Here is a 24,763-nt window from a genome sequence, read left to right on the forward strand (position 1 = left end):
TCAAGAACCGAGAAAGCCTTGCCCATCAACATCCTAGAGATTCGGGCAGTGCGTCTGGCTCTGAAGGCCTGGACTTTCAGGTTACGGGATTGTCCTGTCAGGATCCAGTCTGACAATGCCATGGCTGTGGCCTATATCAATCACCAAGGGGGCACCAAGAGTCTCGCAGCGCAGACAGAGGTGAACCATATTCTAAGTTTGGCAGAAAGGAATGTTCCGTGCCTATTGGCAGTCTTCATTCCAGGAGTAGAGAATTGGCAGGAGGACTACCTGAGTCGCCAGCAGTTATTCCTGGGGGAATGGTCTCTTCACCCTGACATTTTTCGGGCTGTTTGCCTAAGATGGGGGACTCCGGACGTAGATCTCCTGGCGTCCAGGTTCAACATGAAGTTAGTCAACTTTGTGTCCAGAACAAGGGATCCACTCGCATGCAGGACAGATGTGTTGGTGACCCCGTGGGATCAGTTCTCACTGATTTATGCATTCCCCCCCTTATTCAGTTGCTGCCCCGACGACTTTTCAGGATGAAGCTGGAAAGAGAGACAGTAATTCTGGTAGCCCCAGCATGGCCCAGAAGGTCATGGTATGCAGAAATAGTAAAGATGGCGGTGGGGGATCCATGGTCCCTTCCACTACGGCCAGACCTACTCTCACAGGGGCCAATATTCCTTCCTGCATTACGAACGCTAAATTTAATGGCTTGGCTATTGAAACCCACATTCTGAAGAAATGTGGGCTTTCCGGGTCAGTTATCTCTACCTTGATTAATGCAAGGAAGCCAGCTTCCAGAACTGTATATTGTAGAGTTTGGAGGGCTTATGTTTCCTGGTGTGAACCCAAGGGTTGGCACCCTCGGAAGTATATCATAGGCAGATTTCTTGCCTTTCTACAATTAGGGGTAGAGATGAAGCTGGCCTTGAGTACTATTAAGGGCCAAGTCTCAGCTTTATCTGTTGTATTTGAAAGACTGCTTGCTACACATTCTTTAGTCCTGGATTTTATGTAAGGGGTGATGCGGCTTAATCTGCCAGTCAGACCACCTTTGAACCCTTGGGACTTGAACTTGCGAATGCACGTAGGTTTGCAAGTACCTGTGTATTGTCTTGTTGAGTATTAGTGTCAGGAAGCTAGTTGTTAGGTCATTTGGACAGGGTATAATCCCCAATCCTCATTAAATTTAATAGGTACCATGCCCGGCGGGTGTGGAGAGGCGACTCGTTGTACATCTTGCGGCATGTATGCGTTCCTTGATCATAAGATCGAGGGTGAATACTGCTGTGCAAAATGTAAGCACATTGTTTCCCTGGAAGCCCAGGTTCTGAATCTGGGGAAACAACTGTCAGCACTGAGAAGTCCCTCCATACTAAAGGAGAGCCAGGAATGTACATGGCAGGTGCCGGCTGGGGCCAGCACAGAGGCGGGTGGAGACAAAGAGGTGCAGGCACTAGCAAAGAGTAGATGGGTGACAGGAAGGGTAGAGGGGGAAGTGCCAGGGAGGCCGATCCAGGGCCGGAGCATCCCAATAAGTATGCTCCATTGAGTGACATTAGTGAAACCAGTCAGGGACCAGCACTCCTGTTGCTGAGGGACTCTCCTAGCTGCTGGTGGAAGAACTCTTCCAGTGAGAGTGGGGGGGAAGGGGGAAGCTAAGGGAAAAGAGAGACAGATTCTGGTGGTAGGGGACTTAATTCTTAGAAGGACAGAGAGACCAATCTGTAACAAAGACCTGAAGGCGCCAAACAGTATGTTGTCTACCGGGCGCTCGGGTTTGGCACATCACGGATCTGGTGGATAGATTACTGGGAGGGGCTGGGGAAATCCTAGCTGTCCTGGTGCACATTGGCACCAATGACAAAGTCAGAGGGAGATGGAGTGTCCTAAAGGACGATTTTAGGGACTTAGGAGCTACATTGAGGAAAAGTACCTCCAAGGTAGTATTCTCAGGAATACTACCAGTACATAGAGCCACACCAAAAAGGCAGAGGGAGATTAGGGAAGTAAACAAGTGGCTAAAGAGCTAGTGTAGTAAGGAGGGGTTTGGTTTCCTAGAGGACTGGGCCGACTTCTCAGTCGATAACTGGTACTATAGAAGGGACGGACTGCACCTAAATGAGGAGGGTGCAGATCAGCTTGGAATGAAGATGGCCAAAAAGTTAGAGGGGTTAGGGAGGGTCCAGAGGTAGACATAGCACGGAACATATTCCAGAGGGTAGTATCGGGGGCAATATTGGTAGGTTGACCAAAGCACATAAACCCAAGGTAAGTATAGTAGCAAGTCCTAGTTGAAATCTCGGAACGCCCAATAAGAGGATAATATGCGACCGGTCTAAACTACGTGGCATGTTCACCAATGCCAGGAGCCTGGTGGACAAGATGGGTGAACTAGAGATACTGTTGTACAAGAAAAATTTGGATTTTGTGGGAATTTCGGAGACCTGGTTCAACAGCTCTCATGATTGGCTGGCAAACATTCAAGGGTATTCCCCTTTTTTACCCTCTCTATCCTTGCGATAAAGGGAAGTGGTATGTCTATATATCAAGAACAATGTACAAGTGAATGTGAGAGATGACATCACAAAGGGAGCTAGGGAGGAGGTGGAATCCCTATGGGTAGAGCTCCAAAGGGATGAAGCTAAGGGGAAAATAATACTGGGAGTATGCTAGAGGCCCCCTAACCGGAGGGAGGAAGGGGAGACGGATCTCCTATCAGAATTTGGATTAGCAGCAAGGATGGGAAGTGTTATCATAAGGGGGGATTTTAACTATCCAGACAAAGACTGGGCGGAGGGAACCGCGCATTCATCTAAGGATCGCCAGTTCCTAAATGTCTTGCAGGACAATTTTATGGGTCAGATGGTAGACGCGCCAACTAGAAATAAAGCGTTGCTAGATCTACTGTTTATCTACAATACAGACCTGATCACGGATTTAGAAATATGGGGCAATTTAGGTAACAACGATCACAGATCAATTGGCTTCAGTATAAATTACACAAATAGGAAACATAAGGGGAATACAAAGACACTGAATTTCAGAAGAGCCAACTTCCCTAAACTACGAGCCTTGCTAGAAGGCATAAACTGGGATAAAATCTTAGGAACAAAGAGCACAGAGGAGAAGATGGGTTTGCTTTAAGAGCATATTAAATAAGGGCATTTGCCAATGCATCCCATTGGGTAATACATTTTAAAAGCGTGATCAAAAGTCCTGGATGGCTTAACTCCAATGTAAAAATTCATATAAAAGCAAAGGAGAAGGCCTTCAAAAAAATACAAGGTTGAGGGATCATCATCAACATTCAGACTTTATAAAGAATGCAACAAGAAATGTAAGGACAGCGAAGATAGAACATGAAAGACGCATAGCAGAGGAGAGCAAGAAAAAATCCCAAGAATTCTTTAAGTATGTAAACGGTAAAAAAAGGTAAGACAGACCATATTGGCCCCATAAAGAATGAGGAAGGACATCTGGTTACAAAGGATGGGGAGATGGCGAAGGCATTGAATTTATTCTTCTCCTCAGTCTTCACGGGAATCGGGGGGGCTTCAGTAACCAAAACTGCAGTATTATCCTCATGACACATCACAGGAAAAACCTCCATGGTTAACAGAGGACAGAATTAAAATTAGATATGAGAAACTTAACATTAATAAATCACCGGGACCAGATGGCTTGCACCCGAGGGTACTTAGGGAACTCAGTCAAGTAATTGCCAGACCATTGTTCCTAATTTTTACTGAGAGTCTACTGACTGGAATGGTACCAGCTGATTGGAGAAAAGCCAAAGTAGCACCAATATTTAAAAAGGGCCCAAAATGCATCCCTGGGAATTACAGACCAGTTAGCCTAACATCAATAGTATGTAAACTCTTGGAGGGGATGATAAGGGACTATATACAAGATTTTAGTAATGAGAATGGTATCATTAGCAGTAATCGGCATGGATTCATGAAGAATCGTTCTTGCCAAACCAATCTATTATCCTCCTATGAGGAGGTGAGTTGCCATCTAGATAAAAGGCCCGTAGACGTGGTGCATCTGGATTTTGCAAAAGCATTTGACACAGTTCCCCATAAATATTTACTGTACATAATAAGGTCCGTTGGCATGGACCATAGGGTAAGTACATGGATTGAAAACTGGCTACAAGGGTAAGTTCAGAGGGTGGGGAGAAATGGGGAGTACTCGGAATGGTCAGGGGTGGGTAGTGGGGTCCCCCAGGGTTCTGTGCTGGGACCAATCCTATTTAATTTGTTCATAAATGACTTGGAGGATGGGGTAAACAGTTACATAGTTACATAGTATGTGAGGTTGAAAAAAGACACAAGTCCATCAAGTCCAACCTATGTGTGTGATTATGTGTCAGTATTACATTACATATCCCTGTATATTGCGGTCATTCAGGTGATTATCTAATAGTTTCTTGAAGCTATCAATGCTCCCCGCTGAGACCACCGCCTGTGGAAGGGAATTCCACATCCTTGCCGCTCTTACAGTAAAGAACCCTCTACGTAGTTTTAAGGTTAAACCTCTTTTCTTCTAATTGTAATGAGTGGCCACGAGTCTTATTAAACTCTCTTCTGCGAAAAAGTTTTATCCCTATTGTGGGGTCCCCAGTACAGTATTTGTAAATTGAAATCATATCCCCTCTCAAGCGTCTCTTCTCCAGATAGAATAAGTTCAGTGCTCGCAACCTTTCCTCTTAACTAAGATCCTCCAGACCCTTTATTAGCTTTGTTGCCCTTCTTTGTACTCGCTCCATTTCCAGTACGTCCCTCCTGAGGACTGGTGCCCAGAACTGGACAGCATACTCCAGGTGCGGCCGGACCAGAGTCTTGTAGAGCGGGAGAATTATCGTTTTATCTCTGCAGTTGATCCCCCTTTTAATGCATGCCAATATTCTGTTTGCTTTATTAGCAGCAGCTTGGCATTGCATGCCATTGCTGAGCCTATCATCCACTAGGACCCCCAGGTCCTTTTCCATCCTAGATTCCCCCAGAGGTTCTCCCCCCAGTGTATAGATTGCATTCATATTTTTGCCACCCAAATGCATTATTTTACATTTTTCTACATTGAACCTCATTTGCCATGTAGTCGCCCACCCCATTAATTTGTTCAGGTCTTTTTGCAAGATTTCCACATCCTGCGGAGAAGTTATTGCCCTGCTTAGCTTAGTATCGTCTGCAAATACAGAGATTGAACTGTTTATCCCATCCTCCAGGTCGTTTATGAACAAATTAAATAGGATTGGTCCCAGCACAGAACCCTGGGGAACCCCACTACCCACCCCTGACCATTCTGAGTACTCCCCATTTATCACCACCCTCTGAACACGCCCTTGTAGCCAGTTTTCAATCCATGTACTCACCCTATGGTCCATGCCAACGCACCTTATTTTCTACAGTAAACGTTTATGGGGAACTGTGTCAAATGCTTTCGCAAAATCCAGATACACCACGTCTACGGGCCTTCCTTTATCTAGATGGCAACTCACCTCCTCATAGAAGGTTAATAGATTGGTTTGGCAAGATCGATTCTTCATGAATCCATGCTGATTACTGCTAATGATATCATTCTTATTACTAAAATCTTGTATATAGTCCCTTATCATCCCCTCCAAGAGTTTACATACTATTGATGTTAGGCTAACTGGTCTGTAATTCCCAGGGATGTTTTTTGGGCCCTTTTTAAATATTGGTGCTACATTGGCTTTTCTCCAATCAGCTGGTACCATTCCAGTCAATAGACTGTCTGTAAAAATTAGGAACAACGGTCTGGCAATCACCTGACTGAGTTCCCTAAGTACCCTCGGATGCAAGCCATCTGGTCCCGGTGATTTATTAATGTTAAGTTTCTCAAGTCTAATTTTAATTCCGTCCTCTGTTAACCATGTCGGTGCTTCCTGTGTTGTGTCATGAGGATAAACACTGCAGTTTTGGTTACTGAAGCCCCCCGATTCACTCGTGAAGACTGAGGAGAAGAATAAATTCAATACCTTTGCCATCTCCCCATCCTTTGTAACCAGATGTCCTTCCTCATTCTTTATGGGGCCAATATGGTCTGTCCTCCCTTTTTTACTGTTTACATACTTAAAGAATTTCTTGGGATTTTTTTTGCTCTCCTCCGCTATGTGTCTTTCATGTTCTATCTTAGCCATCCTAATTGCACCCTTACATTTCTTATTGCATTCTTTATAAATTCTGAATGCTGAGGATGATCCCTCAACCTTGTATTTTTTGAAGGCCTTCTCCTTTGCTTTTATATGCATTTTTACATTGGAGTTAAGCCATCCAGGATGTTTGTTCGCTCTTTTAAATTTATTACCCAATGGGATACATTGGCTAATGCCCTTATTTAATATGCTCTTAAAGCAAACCCATCTCTCCTCCGTATTCTTTGTTCCTAATATTTTATCCCAATTTATGCCTTTTAGCAAGGTTTGTAGTTTAGGGAAGTTGGCTCTTTTGAAATTCAGTGTCTTTGTGTTCCCTTCATGTTTCCTATTTGTGTGATTTATACTGAAACTAATTGACCTGTGATCGCTGTTACCTAAATTGCCCCGTATTTCCACATCTGTTATCAGGTCTGTATTGTTGGTAATCAGTAGATCTAGTAATGTTTTATTTCTAGTTGGTGCGTCTACCATCTGACCCATAAAATTGTCCTGCAAGACACTAAGGAACTGGCGAGCCTTAAATGAATGCGCGGTTCCCTCCACCCAGTCTATGTCTGGATAATTAAAATCCCCCATTATGATAACACTTCCCATCCTTGCTGCTAATCCAGTTTGTGATAGGAGATCCGTCTCCACTTCCTCCCTCAGGTTAGGGGGCCTATAGCATACTCCCAGTATTATTTTCCCCTTAGCTTCATCCCTTTGCAACTCTACCCATAAAGATTCCACCTCCTCCCTAGCCCCCTCAGTGATGTCATCTCTCACATTCACTTGTACGTTATTCTTGATATATAGGCATACCCCTCCCCCTTTTTTACCCTCTCTATCCTTGCGGTATAGGGTATACCCTTGAATGTTTGCCAGCCAATCATGAGAGCTGTTGAACCAGGTCTCTGAAATTCCCACAAAATCCAAATCCTCCTTGTACAACAGTATCTCTAGTTCACCCATCTTGTCCGCCATGCTCCTGGCACTGGTGAACATGCCACATAGTTTAGACCGGTCGCATATTGTCCTCGTATTGGGTGTTTCAAGATTGCAACTAGGACTTGCTACTATACTCACCTTGTGTTTTTGTGCTTTGGTTAACCTACCACTAATGCCCCCAATACTACCCTCTGGAATATCTTTCGCGCTGGCTATCACTGTCTCTGGACCCTCCCCCCCATCGCCTAGTTTAAAAACCCCTCTAACTTTTTGGCCATCTTCATTCCCAGCAGATCTGCACCCTCCTCATTTAGGTGCAGTCCGTCCCTTCTATAGTACCGGTTACCGACTGAGAAGTCGGCCCAGTCCTCCAGGAACCCAAACCCCTCCTTACTACACCAGCTCTTCAGCCACTTGTTTACTTCCCTAATCTCCCTCTGCCTTTCTGGTGTGGCTCGATGTACCGGTAGTATTCCTGAGAACACTACCTTGGAGGTCCTTTTCCTCAATTTAGCTCCTAAGTCCCTAAAATTGTTCTTTAGGACACTCCATCTGCCTCTGACTTTGTCATTGGTGCCAACGTGCACCATGACAGCCGGGTCTTCCCCAGCCCCTCCCAGTAATCTGTCCACAAGATCCGTGATGTGCTGAACCCGAGCGCCCGGTAGACAACATACTGTTCGGCGCTTCAAGTCTTGGTTACAGATTGCCCTCTCTGTCCTTCTAAGAATTGAGTCCCCTACCACCAGAATCTGTCTTTCCTTTCCCTTTGCTGCCCCCCCACTCTCACTGGAGGAGTTCTTCCCCTGGCAGCTAGGAGAGTCCCTCATCTCCAGCAGTGCTGGTCCCTGACTGATTACACCAATGTCACTCAATGGAGCGTACTTATTGGGATGCTCTAGTCCTGGATCGGCCTCTCTGGCACTTCCCCCTCTACCCCTCCTGACTGTCACCCATCTACTCTTTGCTAGTGCCTCCACCTCTTTGTCTCCACCCGCCTCTGTGCTGGCCCCTGCTGGCACCTGCCGTGTACGTTCCTGGCTCACCTTTAGTATGGAGGGACTTCTCAGTGCTGACAGTTGCTTCCCCAGATTCAGAACCTGGGCTTCCAGGGAAACAATGTGCTTACATTTTGCACAGCAGTATTTGCCCTCGATCGGATGATCAAGGAACGCATACATGCGGCAAGATGTACAAAGAGTCGCCTCTCCACACCCGCCGGGCATCGTACCTATTAAATTTAGTGAGGATTTGGGGATTTTACCCTGTCCAAATTACCTAACAGCTAGCTTCCTGGCACTAATACTCAAGACAATACACAGGTACACGACAATACACAGGTACACAATACACAAGTACTAACGATCCACACACACTACTCAGACAACACTCAGATACTCACACTACACAGGTACTATGACCCCTGTTATAACCTCTTGTTTTTAACTCCCACTTAATCCAGCTCCACTTACACCAAGCTCCACAGCTTCAGACTAAGCACGCTCAGACTGAGTCCTACAACCAGTTAAATAGGCACCTGTGAGCAATTAACCACACCCCTTAATTGATAGACTGATGAAACCAGGAAAAAAAAAAAAAGCTATTTAAAAAGTGACAGCAAAAGGCAAATTAAAAACTAAAAGGAAAAGCCCCCAAAATGCAACCCAGCAAACAGGCAACAGACAGCAAACAGGCAACAGACAGCAAACAGGCAACAGACAGCAAACAGTTCAATCTCTATTTGCGGATGATACTAAGCTAAGTAGGGCAATAACTTCTCCGCAGGATGTGGAAACCTTGCAAAAAGATCTGAACAAATTTAATGGGGTGGGCAACTACATGGCAAATGAGGTTCAATGTAGAAAAATGTAAAAAAAAATGCATTTGGGTGGCAAAAATATGAATGCAATCTATACACTGGGGGGAGAACCTCTGGGGGAATCTAGGATGGAAAAGGACCTGGGGGTCCTAGTAGATGATAGGCTCAGCAATGGCATGCAATGCCAACAGAATATTGGCGTGCATTAAAAAGGGGATCAACTCCAGAGATAAAACGATAATTCTCCCGCTCTACAAGATTCTGGTCCGGCCGCACCTAGAGTATGCTGTCCAGTTCTGGGCACCAGTCCTCAGGAAGGATGTACTGGAAATGGAGTGAGTACAAAGAAGGGCAACAAAGCTAATAAAGGGTCTGGAGGATATTGGTTATGAGGAAAGGTTGCGAGCACTGAACTTATTCTCTTTGGAGAAGAGACGCTTGAGAGGGGATATGATTTCAATATACAAATACCATACTGGTGACCCCACAATAGGGATAAAACTGTTTCGCAGAAGGGAGTTTAACAAGACTTGTGGCTGTTCATTAAAATTAGAAAAAAAGAGGTTTAACCTTAAACTACGTAGAGGGTTCTTAACTGTAAGAGTGGCAAGGATGTGAAATTGCCTTCCACAGGCGGTGGTTCCAGAAACTATTAGATAAGCACCTGAACGACCGCAACATACAGGGATATACAATGTAATACTGACATATAATCACACACATGGGTTGGACTTGATGGACGTGTCTTTTTTTTCAGCCTCCCCTACTATGTAACTTCGTTTTATCTGTGTTACAAAAACAGCCATTCGAACCACTACAACATATTCCCTTAGTCCTTCTTCTGACAAGGAAATTAGTGTTCTTGGTTGCTACATCCTCAGCAAGGAGGGTTTCGGAATTGGCTGCTCTTTCTTGCAAAGAGCCATACTTGATTATTCATGAGGACAGAGTGGTGTTGCGCCCTCGTCCAGCTTTTTTACCAAAAGTGGTCTCAGGTTTCCACCTGAACCAAGACATTATCCTGCCATTGTTTTTTCCAAAACCATGTTCCAGGGAAGAGAAGTCACTTAATTGTCTCGATGTGGTGAGAGCGGTCAAAGTCTATTTAAAGACGACTGCTCAGATCCGGAAGACTGATGTCTTCTTTATCCTGCCAGAAGGTCCTTAGAAAGGACAGGCAGCGTCGAAATCCACTGTCGCTTAGTGGATTCGGCAAGTTATAATTCAGACTTATGATTTAAGGGGTAAGATTCCACCTTTTCAAGTAAAAACGCGCTCTACCAGGACGGTTAGTGCTTCTTGGGCAGTGCGTCACCAGGCCTCCGTGGCTCGGATCTGTAAGGCCGCAACTTTGTCTTCAGTACATACATTCACCAAGTTTTATCAGGTGGATGTAAGGAGGTATGAGGATATCGCCTTTGTGCGCAGTGTGCTGCAGGCAGCAGTATAAGTCCTCAAGTCTGGGGGTGCCCTATGGGTTGTCTCCCTCCTCTCAAATAGCATTGCTATGGGACGTCCCACATAGTGATTACTATGGTGCTCTCTGTCCCATATTGTACGATAAAGAAAATAGGATTTTTATAACAGCTTACCTGTAAAAATCCTTTCATTGGAGTACATCATGGGACACAGAGGTTCCTCCCCTCTTTTTGGGGTTTAGGTATATTGCTTTGCTACAAAAACTGAGGTACTCCTGGTAGGAGGAGGGGTATGAACTTCCTGTGTTGGGTATACCAGTGTCCATCACCTGAAGGTGCCTATATACCCACATAGTGATTACCATGGTGCTCTGTGTCCCATGATGTACTCCAAGAAAAGGATTTTACAGGTAAACTGTTATAAAAATCCTATATATATATTTTTTTTTTTTTTTTTTATTACTTTTCATTTGAGAAAAAGGATGTACCCAAATAAGCATGCATATATCAGTTTAAGTGTGCACATTTCAATTTGCAAAGCCAATAGCAAGTCCTTTTCAGATATATTCACTTGTAGTAATTTAAAAAAAAAAAAAACATAATTGCATTAAAATGACGCTGTCAATAGACAAAAACTTGGGCTACCGTTGCCGGATTCTTTGTAAAAAAAAAAAAAATACTAGATCCCTGTCTCTCTGACTTCAGTATATTTGTCGGAGTCCCAGAACATGCTGTATATAAGTGTCAGAACTACTTAAAGCATAACCTCTATCTTTCCACACACTTGGATCATTTGGGCCAAGCTGGCCCAAACAAACTGTGCTTCACTAACCTGTGAGGTGGCTAGATGTGCGGTATAACCTGTATATAGCTGTGGCTACATACAGCATACTGTACTGTGTTTCGGGTGCGAGCCAAGATTTAGTGTCTCATACCTGGAACACAGAAGAGTCTACCACAGAGGCGCTTAACTTCTCAGAGCAAGCGATGTATTCTATCAATTGAATACAAGGCTTCCTCAGGCTGAGTCAGAGGTTGTTACTTCATCAGCCCGCCTCTCTGACTTAGCCAATGAAAGAAGCTTTGTATTCATTGTTGCACTGATAGAATACATTGTTTTCTCTGAGCAGATGAGCACCTCTGTGGGTAGACTCTTCTGTGTTCTAGGTATGAGACAGGAAATCTCGGCTTGTACACGGAGGTATGCTGTATGTAGCCACAGCTACATACAGTTTATACTGCACATCCAGCAGCCTCACAGGTTAGTAAGGGACACAGTTCTTTTAACTCTACATTGAAGTCAATGCATCAGACAGCCAGGGAACCAGCTTTTAGAAGCAGAGTTCAGTAATGGCAGCTTCCATTAGTTGCTTTAAAGTGGAACTTCACTCTCCCAATCAACATTGATTGTTTTTAATCCTCATGCTGCTAGCATTAGTAAATAGGAAAGTATAACAAATGTACTTGTGTTAAACTTTTTTTTTTTTTTTTTTTTTTTCCATATTTCTTCGGTTACTTCCTGATTTCTTGCCTAGGCAAATGATGTCATACATCCCAGGAGAAGGGGCTTTCTCAGCTAAGCACACCCTCTCATGCTTGCGTGCTTGAGCTAAGGGCAAATCTATTCCAAGAAGTAAATGCTACATAAATCTTTTGCCCTTACTCAAGATGGCCATGGCCAGAAATGCTAGGGGGTTGTTTTTCAAAGTGCTTTTTCAAAAAAAAAAAAAAAAACAGAGACATGGATTATGGGGAAGTTTGCTTTGAATATTAGAAATAAATTAAATTGTGTTTTTGGTTTGTGGCGCTCAAATGCAGTGAAGATCCACTTTAAGACAGTGCCCCTTTTAATTGGCATCATGCTTGCCTGGGGTTTTGTTAGAAGTATGCTACCAAAAGAATGCCAAATCTGTCCAATGACCAGAAAAACAGTACAAGTTTTAATGGAATTAAAGTAGGATGTCAACCTTCGCAGTTAGTGTATTTACACTTAAAAATGTACAATATTGAAGCTTACCAGTACCTAGATGTAGCTGCATTTTTTTGTTTTTCTTTTTTTCAAGCTAACATTTTCAGCAAGTAGAGAATATACTACATTCAGTGCCAAAGTGCATTGTCTGTCACTTTCTTTGAATGAAGGCACAAACATCCTTTTCTTTGTGGAAAATACTAGTCCCATCAAGCCCCAGTGACTCTAAGGTATGCCAATGTTGCATGTGCAGGGCAGTGTGCAATCTAAAGAAATTTCTCAGGAGGCAGGTGAGTAGCTTAGTCTTAGTATGTCCCTTCCTGAATAAAAAGCCTTCCTGTTAGCATTTTCTTCTTCCTGAAGTAAAGTTCCTCTTTAAAGTACAATTGTGACTGATGCCCAAAGCATGTATTCAGTTTCTATATTTCATTCTTTGCTGCTGCTGCTTTGAAACAAAAAAGTGACATTTTAATTCTGACAGTCTACTGTGGGACATCAGTTTTTTGCAGATAGATAGATATATATATATATTATAGAAAGGGAATCATGTTTGTCAGTATACCTTTTTGTATATACAAAATTTAAAATGTCTGCATTGCATTTTAAGGTAACGAACAAATGAAGCTGGAAAACTTTGACAGTGCTATCTCCTTCTACACCAAAGCTATTGAGCATAACCCAGCTAATGCAGTCTATTACTGCAATAGGTATGTATTTATTACTCTGTGAAATGGGTCTTCTTAAAAAAACGTATTGCTGTCCAAAGATTGGCTGTGATTTTGTAACATGACTTTTTATTTAACATTAAGCTTCTATTTTGTAACATCTTGACATGACTGTTTTTTCTTTACTAAAATTTGCTTTCTGAATTCATATTTAAGGATTTGGGATGCTGTTTTTTGTTTGAGCTCTAAGTAAGTGCATTGGTCTTTGGAAATCAGTAATGTTAACATTTGTATATGTATGAACTAAATAGAGTAAAAGTAAATCTTTTGGAGTACATATTTGGGTACGTGTAGGAAAAGTACAATATACAAAACTATTAGTCCATCGTATCTAATAAGCATTTCTCCTTCATGACCTTATTGTTTAAAAGAGGTGAGCGACAAACCATTATGGTTAATATATGTCAGTACTGCTCCTTGCAAATCGTGCTGCCTTAAGGTGCATGTAAAGCTAAAATCTTTTCTTAAATTCTAATATCATATAAAACTGTTTAAAACCACTTTTGGGTTTTTATTGTCTGTGCCCCTGCTGGGAATACTAACCCTCCCTATTTCTCCTGGTTACCATTGTTCTTGGTACAGTAAAACCCAAAATGTTGGAGTTGTCAAAGAAACGAGAGGTTAGGGGTGTCCAATGGGGATACCTGTTCTGGTTTTGAAAAGTTTCAGAACCTCTGTTAGGTTTTAATTATTGTTTATGTCCCAATTGAGGATTGTTTGTTTGCCTTCTGTTCTAGTGATTGAGTTCAGTTACGCAGGAGTTGACAGGAAAACTCCTTTAGAGCAAAGATGACAGCAGTAACAGTTTTCCACTACACCCCATGCCAGCACCCTCTGCGAGGTACAGGAAACAGAGACAATAGATCTTGAAAAAACAAAATGCTTGCTCCACGTTTTCCTGTTCCAGGAAGTGCTGCCATGGGGGTCTTTGAGAGTCCTATCAGGCACATTTTTTTTTTTTTTTTTTGGTAGCTCCAACCAATTCAAACATCCACTTAACTGATGAACCTTTGTGAGGAAGATAAGGACATTCAGTTACGGTTAAGGGAATAGACTTGCCTGACAGCCTTTAAGTAATATGTGGGGCGGGGCAGGCTTTAGAATTGGCTTTCCACTCCCTTTCCTAAGTCTTATTCGGTCCAGCAATTTATCGTACATCACGGGACAAAGCCACAGTAATTACTGTATGGTTTATATAGGCATCTTTAGGTGATGGACACTGGCACACCCTAGACAGGAAGTTAACCCCCTGTATAACTCCTCCCCTTACCGGGAGTACCTCAGTTTTTTCGCCAGTGTCTTAGGTGTTGGTCACGAGTGAAGATGTGCTGAGCTCTGCTGGTGTAATCCTTGCCGGGGCAAGCCGTGCAGCCGGATCCATTCAAAGTGTCTTTTTAGGCCAAATTGAATGGTACCCGGGCCTTGCGTCAGAAGAAATTAGGTTTTGCCTGTAACGCTTCTCTTTTTAGAGAGCTGGACCCCGGGATCCAGTGCTTGTTTTTTTTAGCCATATTTCCTTTCGGGGTGCTTTACGGGTCCAAGGGTGTGGAACCCCTGATTAAAAAGGGCTCCGGTCCTTGAAGGTTTTTTAACGGAGCCCACGGTGAGTGGTGAAGATTGGGTCTGTCTGGTTTACCACAGAACCCTGCAGCAGGATAAGGTAAGTGGAGATTCCCAAGGATCTTTTCTAATTCTTGTGAGGTTTCTCCTTTTAAGTAAATGTTGTCATGCCTAAAGCCGCCACCGGGGGCTGTCAAGAGCACGTACCTGATTCCATGCTTGTCAGTCTCGCTCTGTGTCAGTACAAGCGGCACGCTTCCTCCAGTCCCAAGCCTCAGGTAAAATGTTGGAAGGGGGGATTTTCTTTTAAACATCCCCCACCTGGGGGGGCGGAGCTGGCGCGCAGCATGTGAGGACGTCTTGAGAGGAGCTCTCCCTGTAGATTTCACATCCTGACCTAATCCTGTGAGCTAAAGTCGGCGTTTTTGTCCTGGACTGCTGGGGTATGAGTTGTGGACCCTCCGGAGAGCATCAGGGGATGGTGAAATACGGGCCTCCGTGGCCAAAAACACCGGGGGAGAGGCTGGCACGCTATGCCTGGGGCTCTCAAGATGGCGCCGCGGCACCGGACAGAGAGGAGGAGGAGGAATGGCCGCCGCTTCAGCAGCAGCATGAGAACACTGAAAGACCGCAGCCTGCTTCATCTGGTCGGGTGAGTCCCAGAATACAGAGGGACCGCACTGTGCGCAGGGGGAGATCCCTGGACAGGGATAGGGGACCCACACATGATACAGACAGGGCCCTGGAGGAGGAAGGAGAACCGTCTCTTAAGCAAATAATGGCTGCCATACAGGGATGTCAGACTAAGCTCCTAGACCACTTTGGGGAACTGCAAATGGAATTCTCCTATATGAAACATGATATGCAGAAGCTTAGAGAAAAGGCACAGGCTGCTGACCACCGCATTGCTGCTCTAGAGGACACTGTCAGGCCTATGACCACTGATAACCAAATCATAAAAAAGACCCTCTCTGAGCACACTCTTAAAATGGCCGACATGGAGGACCGCATGAGAAGAAATAATATAAGGCTGGTGGGATTCCCTGAAGGAGTGGAGGGTAATCATCCGGAGGAATTCCTGGAGGAATGGCTGAAGGTGAATATGGCCCCTGGAACTTTCACTGCAATGTTTGCTATAGAGAGGGCACACCGTGTACCAGGTAAACCACCACCTAAGGGAGCAATCCCCAGACCCATGATAGCAAAGATTCTGCACTTCAGAGACAGAGAAAATATCCTAAAAGGAGCCAGGACAGGCTCTGAGCTGAAGTGTCATAACTATCAGATATCTATTTATCCTGATTTTTCTGCCACCACGCAAAAGCAAAGAGCTTCCTTCTATCCGATAAAGAAACGGCTCAGAGAACTGAACCTGATGTACAGTATGCTATACCCAGCAAAACTACGCATTGTGGATAATGGAAAAACACATTTTTTTACCACCCCCACCGAAGCTGCTGATTGGCTGGATGCGAGAGGACGACCGAGAAGAGGAGGCTCTCCAAGATCTCCTTAACCTGCTACATAACAGATGAAGATGTTGGGAGATAGGAGATGTCAGAGGAAAGTAATGCGGCGGACGTTGAGCTGTTTTTTTACCGCCCTTTTGCATCACAACTCCTATTTATAAGATGTAGAAAAGCATTGAATGGGGCCCTTAGATGGGTCTCTATACACCCAGCAATCCGGAAGACTACAGAAGGTATAATGTCTGCGACTTTCAAATGCTCAAGAACACTTTTGACGCTGAAGGAATCTACAGGGATCTTTTTCTCCTTTTGGAAACAAAGTTTTTTTTTTCTATAGCTTTCTCTATTTTCACTGGAGACTTGAGGAGTGGAACAAGAAGTTTCCTCTTCCCCTTATCTACTTATATTTTCTTCTATTTTTTTGTGTTCCAGAGTTTTTTTAATTTTTGTGGGAGTTTTTTTTCTCTCTCACAACTGAACTTACTCCTCACAATACTGGAGCCTGTGTGTTTTTTTGAATACACACATCCGTTATAACCTCTTTTAGGTTAAAGGTTTTGGGAATGAAGTGCCTTGCAAGTTGGGGGCGGGTACAGGGTGGGGGGTGGGGAACAAGGAGGGAGGAGGTGGGAAGTATTGGGGAAAAACATTATTATGCTTTATGTATGCTCATGATTTTAAGTTCACTTTTGCTGTCTACTGTCTGCCTTCTATGCTGCTGCTCACCAGGATGGGGAGGGGGGGTGCTGGAGCCCTGGGGGGTGCCATACCTGACAGATGGGAGAGGGAAGGATGGGGAGGGGGGGAGATTCTTGCTTTATCCACTATGGCTGTGAACCTTAGGGTGATCTCCTGGAACGTTAGAGGTCTCAACTCCAAATTTAAAAGATCACTGGTCTTTGATTACCTAAAAAAATATAAACCGCATTTGATACTGTTGCAGGAGACGCATCTGCAGGGCTCCAGGACTCTCTCCTTAAAAAGGGCGCATATTGCTGGGGCTTATCATGCAAGTTACTCTTCATTTGCTAGGGGAGTGTCCACGCTGGTGGCTAAATCTCTACCTATATGTATTCATGCAATAAAAACGGATATCAAGGGTAGATATGTTGTTACCGTGATAAAGGTGCATAACAGATTCATGACCTTTGTGAACTTATATGTCCCACCTCCCTTCTCCCTGTCTCATTTGGATGATGTGCTTCAAGCGACTTTTGAGATAGCGGAAGGGAGGATTTTTATCTTGGGGGATTTGAATGCGGTGGTGGATCCGACAATGGACAGGTTGGATGCACCGCCGAGAACCCCAACACCGCTTGCAAAGTGGATGTCAACACATGGCTTCTATGATGCATGGCGAGCGAGACACCCAGAGATCAGGGAATACTCTTGCTATTCTGAGACACATAAAACACTATCTAGGATAGACATGGCATTAGTTGAGTCTGAGGGACTGCAATTGGTGGCTGGGGCGAGGTACTTACCTAGAGTGCACTCGGACCATTCACCCCTACTAGTAGATATTATATTGGGTCAGAGGCAAGGTATCAGACATTGGAGGATGGAGGCTAGCTGGTTGCAGGAGGAATATATTAAAATTAAATGTAATGAGACTATTCAGCGATTCTGGAAGGAGAATAAGGAAGTTGGCTCTGAACTAATAAAGTGGGAGGCATTCAAAGCTACTCTAAGAGGGGTGTTCATGACGGAGGTGGCTAGCTTCAAGAAGCAACTGGCATCTTCAATAATAGACAGGGAACGGGAGGTATCTCTAGCTGAGGCAGAATACGTTAGGAGACCAACTAGAGAGGGTTTGTGTACTCTCCAGGATAAGACACGGGCATACAAGGAAATACTGACTGACCAGACTACCAAACTTGGACTTGCGCAACGTAGACGTATCTTTGAATTTGGGGATAAGAATAGTAGACTATTGGCATATCTGGCGCGACCAGAATACACACCCATCTGTATAACGAGTATTTATGGTAAGGGTGGGGTAGAGGTGAGTGACTCCGAGGGTGTACTACAGGTCTTTGTTCAATTTTATAACGAACTCTATAAGTCATGTATCCCACCGGGCGGGGACACCTTAAAAACTTATCTAAGCGATATTGATCTCCCTAAGTTAACAAATTTAGATCGTGCAGAGCTGGAGGCTGACATATCTGTGGAAGAGGTGGCGGGGGCGATAGCTTCTTTTGCCCCTAGGAAATCTCCAGGACTAGATGGTATACCCTCGGAGTGCTATAAAACTTTTAGGGGTGGGCTGGCGCCCCGATTATTGCAAGTGTTCCTGAATGCACGACGGGAGGGAAAACTTCCCCCCTCTATGAGAGAGGCCTTGGTAGTTCTGATACATAAAGGGGGTAAAGATCCTAAAGAATGTGAATCCTATAGACCCATCTCATTGATGAATGTCGACACCAAGATACTAGCAAAAGTATTGGCGGGGAGACTGCAGTCGGTGGTGTTAAAATTAGTCAACCCGGATCAGACAGGCTTTATACAAGGGCGTTGTGCACAAATGAATGTTAGAAGGTTATTTATTAATCTACAGACGGATCATGAAAATTCCGGGGAGAGGGTAGTGGCCTCCTTGGACACCAAGAAGGCCTTTGATTCGGTCGAGTGGGCCTATCTGTTTGGTCTCCTGGAGATATTGGGATTCGGGCCTATATTTATATCCTGGGTGAGGCTGTTGTACGCTGACCCACTGATCAGGGTGAGGGTGAATGGTATCATATCCGAGCCCTTCTCTGTTTTCCGGGGGACCAGACAGGGGTGCCCACTGTCCCCCCTTCTTTTTGCTTTGGCCATAGAGCCACTCGCGGCAAAGATAAGGGATACTCCCCATCTGAATGGACTTCGGGTGGGGGGGATTGAGGAGCGAGTCTCCCTTTATGCGGATGACATGCTTTTGTATCTCCAAGACCCGGGCCCTTCATTATCCACGGCCTTCCGGCTGATACAGGAATTCGGAGACTACTCTGGGTTCCGTATCAACTGGAGCAAATCATCCCTGTTTGCTATAGATGACACAGTGAGGGTCCCGGCGGAATCCCCCATTCAATTATCCCAGTCCTTTAAATATCTGGGAGTGGTGATTCAATTTCCCATTGCAGGATATTTAGATTTTAACCTGAGACCGGTAGTGGAGGTTCTTCGTGAGAAGGTACAACGGTGGAGGAATATGCCATTGACAGTGATGGGTCGTATAAACCTATTTAAAATGATTGTCCTGCCAAAGCTGTTGTACGTTCTATCGAACTCACCTGTATATGTCTCGGTGAAAACTTTTAAACGCATAGACTCCATTGTGATTGATTTCTTGTGGGGAACCAGGGCACCCAGGTTATCCCTAGCAATCCTGAAACTACCAACAACCCGGGGGGGACTGGCTATGCCGGACATGAGATCCTATTTCTTTGCATCCCAAATGACATTTTTGCACTGGCGATGTTTTCCACAGATACCTAATGCCACTACTCTACTAGAGGCGGCTGTTGCCACATCTCAGGAGACATTGCTGAACATCTTGTTTAGAAAAGAGATACCAGGGAGAGAGATGGGATCAGTTATGGCACTACCTGGTAAGGTGTTCCATCTCTGTGCGCAGAAAATAATGGATGACCCGCTATGGTTATCACCTAATTGTCCCCTTTGGTACAATAAATCTCTACAAGAGTTCTGCAAATTGGAAGATGGACATGGATGGGCCAAATTTGGGATAAAATATTTACATCACATTTATCAGGATGGTAGACTATTGACCTTCACACAACTGAGGGAGCAGTTTGGTGTACCTAGGACATGGCAGTTCAGATATACCCAATTGCAACATGCAGCGACAGCCCAGTTCGGGAGAGGGGAGGTAAAGGTACAAAACACAACCCTGGAAAAAGTCCTGATAGATCCCGAGCCGACCAAGCGTATATCTAGATACTATAAGGAGATTAGATTGGGGGGACCTGACTTGACCGCTAGGACCAGAAGTAGGTGGACGACTTTCATTCCGGAACTGACTGAGGAACTGTGGCAGGAGGTACTCGATACATATCTTGTGTCGGTGATTTCCTCCACGGATAGAATGATACAGCTTAGATATCTACACCAAATGTACTACACTCCGACTAGACTATTTAAAATGCACAAAAAAGATAACCCGGAATGTCATAAATGTAAGGGAGAGGAGGGAACTTTCCTTCATATGGTATGGGATTGCCCTAAGATAAGACCTTTGTGGTCTCAGGTGACTGAGTTCATATCTGACCACTTTGGTCTTCCTAACATATGCTCTCCCATGAGGTGCCTGTTGGGAATTTTTGATCAGGAAGAGATAAATACAAATACTAAATTATTCCTTAGACTTCTCTACTTTGGGGTGAGAAAACTGATCGCCCGACGATGGATTCATGGTGAACAACTCAACCTGGGAATGTGGATAAAAATAATAAATGATGATGTACTTATGTATAAAATGACATATGAAGCGAGAGAAGCCCCCAAAAAATTTAGGAAAGTGTGGTGGAGGTGGACTGAATCCAAAAATACCTTATCGGTAGGAGAGGAGAAGAGCGGTGGCGCAGAAAATCTTTAGGTGATGAGGAGGGTGGACAGTGGAGTATTAAAAGAATGGATGCATACAACATTAGAGGTAGAAAAATAATGAGGGGGGATGGGAAGGGAGGGGAGGGAGTTTGTACATGGAAGAGGGCTTTTGAGAGTCTGTTTTCTCTCTGGTTGAAGCCAAAGTTTCAATATCTATGTTGATTATCCAGGTGCTCTTTTTCTGAGCGGTTTTCTAGTAAAATATGATATGCATATAAATAAAGAGCTGTTTATTATAATTAAAAAAAAAAAAAAAAAAAAAAAAAAGAAGAGCAACATAATTAGGCTGACTGAGGTAAAAGATGGTCTTCATATTGAAAGCAATAACTACAAAGCATGTGTAACTGGATGAGCCATATGTGTAGAGGTAACATGTTATCGTTTAATGAGATGTACAATGACCCATTGTTTACAAAATGTGATGTAACATGTTAATATGCTCAATAAAAATCTTGTTTAAAAAAAAAACATCCCCCACCTGGGCAGGAGTATCTCTTCCTTTTTTTTTTTTCTCTCTCCAGGAGGCCGAGGGAGCCCAGATCAGTCGGCTCTATGCCTCGCCGCTCCTGCTGCCACAGCATGGCGGTTTTCGTCCATCAGCCTCTCCTCCACCCCACCCCTCTCCACATGCCAATGCGGTCGGATCGGAGGCCCGCTCTCGCAGAAGGCTTTCTTATTTGAAAAGTGGGGAGGGGGGCTTAGTGTGGCGTTGACGTACCTCAACGTTGACTGTGTATGCTAGAAGTGCACCTTTTGCAGGTGCATTCAGCTGACGGAGGGACGCAGAGCAGACGGGGGCATGTGAGTGTTGGTGACACAGGCATTCCCAAGGAACATTTACTTAGCATCAGGCTGAGCTTTAATAGCAGCGGCAGTTGCTGAACTATTTGCTCAGCAATGGGTGCATTTTTGGTAGTACCTCTGCATTTATGCTTAGCACTGTGGGCAGAAGGGGAGGTACAAATACCCCAAAGAACAGGGGCTCAAAGGGATCTCCCTCAGTCTCTGAGGACCCTGTCTCTGCAACACCATCCCCCCCTGAAAGGCCTAGGGTGGCTGGTCAGAGTAAGCCATCGTGGTTGTCAAGGGTTGCAACTGCTTCCGACGTTTCAGCCCCTGTATATATTACTGAGGAGGTTTTCTCCTTAGCCATGATTGGAAGAAACATTAGCAGCTTTAATAACATCTTCCCAGAGTGGAAGAAAAAACGCATTAGGTCCCCTTCTACCACCCAGGACCCTCAAACAGAGGAACTGTGGGAAGGGGGAGATAAATCCCCCTCAGGAGACCGTAAAGAGACTGATGACTCCACAGACTTCACAGGCTGAGAAATTGCTGGTGCAATCTCTTACTGAAATTGTAAGGCTACCCTTAACTGAGTCGGTTGAAAAGACCACTTCTTGTTTGGGTTCACTAAAGCCTCCTCAAGCTTTGTGTGCCTTTCCTGTCCATTCATTGCTGGAAAAGCTTATGTATTCGGAGTGGGATCACCCAGATAAGCATTTTTTCCCTCCTAAAAAGTTTTCAACTCTTTATCCTATGGAGGAAAAATTTACAAAGATGTGGGGTATACCAGCAATTGACGCTGCTATATCCTCTGTAAATATAAGTTTGACTTGTCCGGTTGACAATGCTCAAATGCTTAGGGATCCAACTGATAGAAAATTGGAATTCCTGTTAAACATTTCTTAATCGTACATCACGGGACACAGAGCATCTTAGGTGTTGGTCACGAGTAAAGATGTACTGTGCTGAGCTCCGCTGGAAAAATACTTTGGGGCAAGCCATGCAACCGGATCCATTCAAAGTGTCTTTTCAGGCTGAATTGAATGGTCCCCGGCCTCGTGGCGGAAGAAATGAGGTCTTGCCTGTAACACTTCTCTTTTTAGAGAGTTTGACCCCGGGATCTGGTGCTTGTTTTTTTTCACTGATGACACTGATGGGTGGCATTGCTGGGCATCACTTGTCTGTACTGATCCATAATGTTTCCAGTCAGTGCCCATTTGTGTGCACTGATTGGCATGTATTGGGAATTTTCTTTTATATGTGGATGGCCATGGGGTACATACGCCCTTATGATGCCCAGTCAGGATAACTGAACCAATAGCAAAATGATGGCCGGGCGGAAAGTGATTAAAGGAGAAAACCCACAAGAACTAGAAAAATTGCTTAGGAATCTCCCTCACCTTATCCAGCTGCAGGGTTCTGTGGTAATACCAGACAGATTGGGTCTGTCTGTTTTTACCACAGAACCCTGCAGCTGGATAAGGTGAGGGAGATTCCTAAGCAATTTTTCTAGTTCTTGTGGGTTTTCTCCTTTAACCACTTTCCGCCCGGCCATCATTTTGCTATTGGTTCAGTTATCCTGACTGGGCGTATGTACCCATTGCCATCCACATATAAAAAAAATGCCCAATACATGCCAATCAGTGCGCACAAATGGGCACTGACTGGAAACATGGATCAGTACAGACAAGTGATGCCCATCAGTGCCACCTCTCAGTGACCATCAGTGCCACCCATAAGTGCCGGTCATCGGTGCCACCCATATCAGTGCCAGTCATTGAAGAAGAAAAGTTACTTATTTACAAAAAATTTTAACAGCAACAAACTTTTTTTTTTTTTTTTTTTTCCTTTTCTAAATTTTATGTCTTTTTTATTTGTTGCGCAAAAAATAAAAATCACAGAGGTGATCAAATACCACCAAAAGAAAGCTCTATTTGGGAACAAAATGATAAATTTGTTTGGGTACAGTGTTGCATGACCGTGCAATTGTCATTCAAATTGCGACAGCGCTGAAAGCTGAAAATTTGCTTGGACAGGAAGGTGTATAAGTGCCTGGTATTGAAGTGGTTAAATAAATGTTGTCATGCCTAAAGTCGCCACCGGGGGCTGTCAAGAGCATGTACCTGTTTCCATGCTTGTCTGTCTCTCTCTGTGTCCATACAAGCTGCAAGCTTCCTCCAGCCCAAACCCAGGTAGGACGTGGGAAGGGGTTTTTTTTTTTTCTTTCTTTCAAATGTCCCCCCACCTGGACAGAGGTAACTCTTCTCCAGGAGGCAGAGGGAGCATGGGCCAGTCGGCAGTATGCCGCGCCGCTCCCACTGCCATTACCACAGCTCTCCGTCCTTCAGCTCTCCTCCACATGCGATCCGGTCGGAATGGAGCCCGCTTGTGCGGGACAACAATCTTTTTTTTTTTTTTTTTGAAAAAAAATAAAAGTGGGGGGGGGGGGGGGGGCGTGGTGGGAAGTCGGACGAAGGGGACGGGGCTTAGCGCGGAGTTGACATACCTCAGACATTCACCAACGCAGGACTGTGTCTACTATAAAGTGCGCCTTTTTTCAGATGCGTTCAGCTGACAGAGGGACACAGAGTAGACGGGGGCATGTGAGTGCTGGTGACACAGGCATTCCCAGGGAACGTTTATTTATTTTGCATCAGCCTGAGCATTAATAGCAGCGGCAGTTGCTGGACTATTGGCTTAGCAGTGGGTGCTTTTTTACCTCTGCATTTGCGCTTGGCACTATGACCAGAGGGAGAGGTACAAACGCCTCAAAAGACAAGAGCACAAAGGGGTCGCCTTCAGTCTCTCAGCCTCCCTCTGCAACACCATCCCCCCCTGAAAGGCCTAGGGAGGCTGGTCAGAGTGAGTCATCGGGCTCATCAGGGGTTGCAATTGCTTCTGACAGTTCAGCCCCTGTATATATTACTGAGGAGGTTTTTTCCTCAGCCATGATTGGATTAGAGGAAAGATTAACGGCTTTAATTACATCTTCACCGAGTGGAAGAAAACGCATTAGGTCCCCTTCTACTACAAAGGATCCTCAAACAGAGGAACAGTGGGAGAGGGAAGATTAATCCCCCTCGGGACCGTGAAGAGACTGATGACTCCTCTTCCGAGGAATCAAGTGGGGTAGGACATTCTTCAGCTTCACAAGCTGAGAAATTGCTGGTGCAATCTCTTACTGAAATGGTCTGCTCATTTAAGCTACCCTTAACCGAGTCGGTTGAAAAGCCCACTTCTTTGGGTTCACTAAAACCTCCTCAGGCTTTGCGTGCCTTTCCTGTCCATTAATTGCTGGAAAAGC

At 44.6% G+C, this 24,763-nt stretch overlaps 1 protein-coding gene across 3 annotated transcripts in view; it reads left to right on the plus strand.

The window, feature by feature from the left end:
- The window catches only part of SGTA (small glutamine rich tetratricopeptide repeat co-chaperone alpha), an 80,256-nt gene that overhangs the window by 26,857 nt on the left and 28,636 nt on the right, over positions 1-24,763 (plus strand). For all 3 annotated transcript variants that reach the window (XM_073595600.1, XM_073595609.1, XM_073595592.1), the window contains one exon: positions 12,916-13,015. In XM_073595600.1, coding sequence (XP_073451701.1) covers positions 12,916-13,015 — 100 coding nt within the window. The remainder of the gene's footprint in view (positions 1-12,915; positions 13,016-24,763) is intronic.

This window comes from Aquarana catesbeiana, linkage group LG01 (assembly GCF_042186555.1).
Source record: "Aquarana catesbeiana isolate 2022-GZ linkage group LG01, ASM4218655v1, whole genome shotgun sequence".
Classification (NCBI taxonomy): Eukaryota; Metazoa; Chordata; class Amphibia; order Anura; family Ranidae; genus Aquarana; species Aquarana catesbeiana.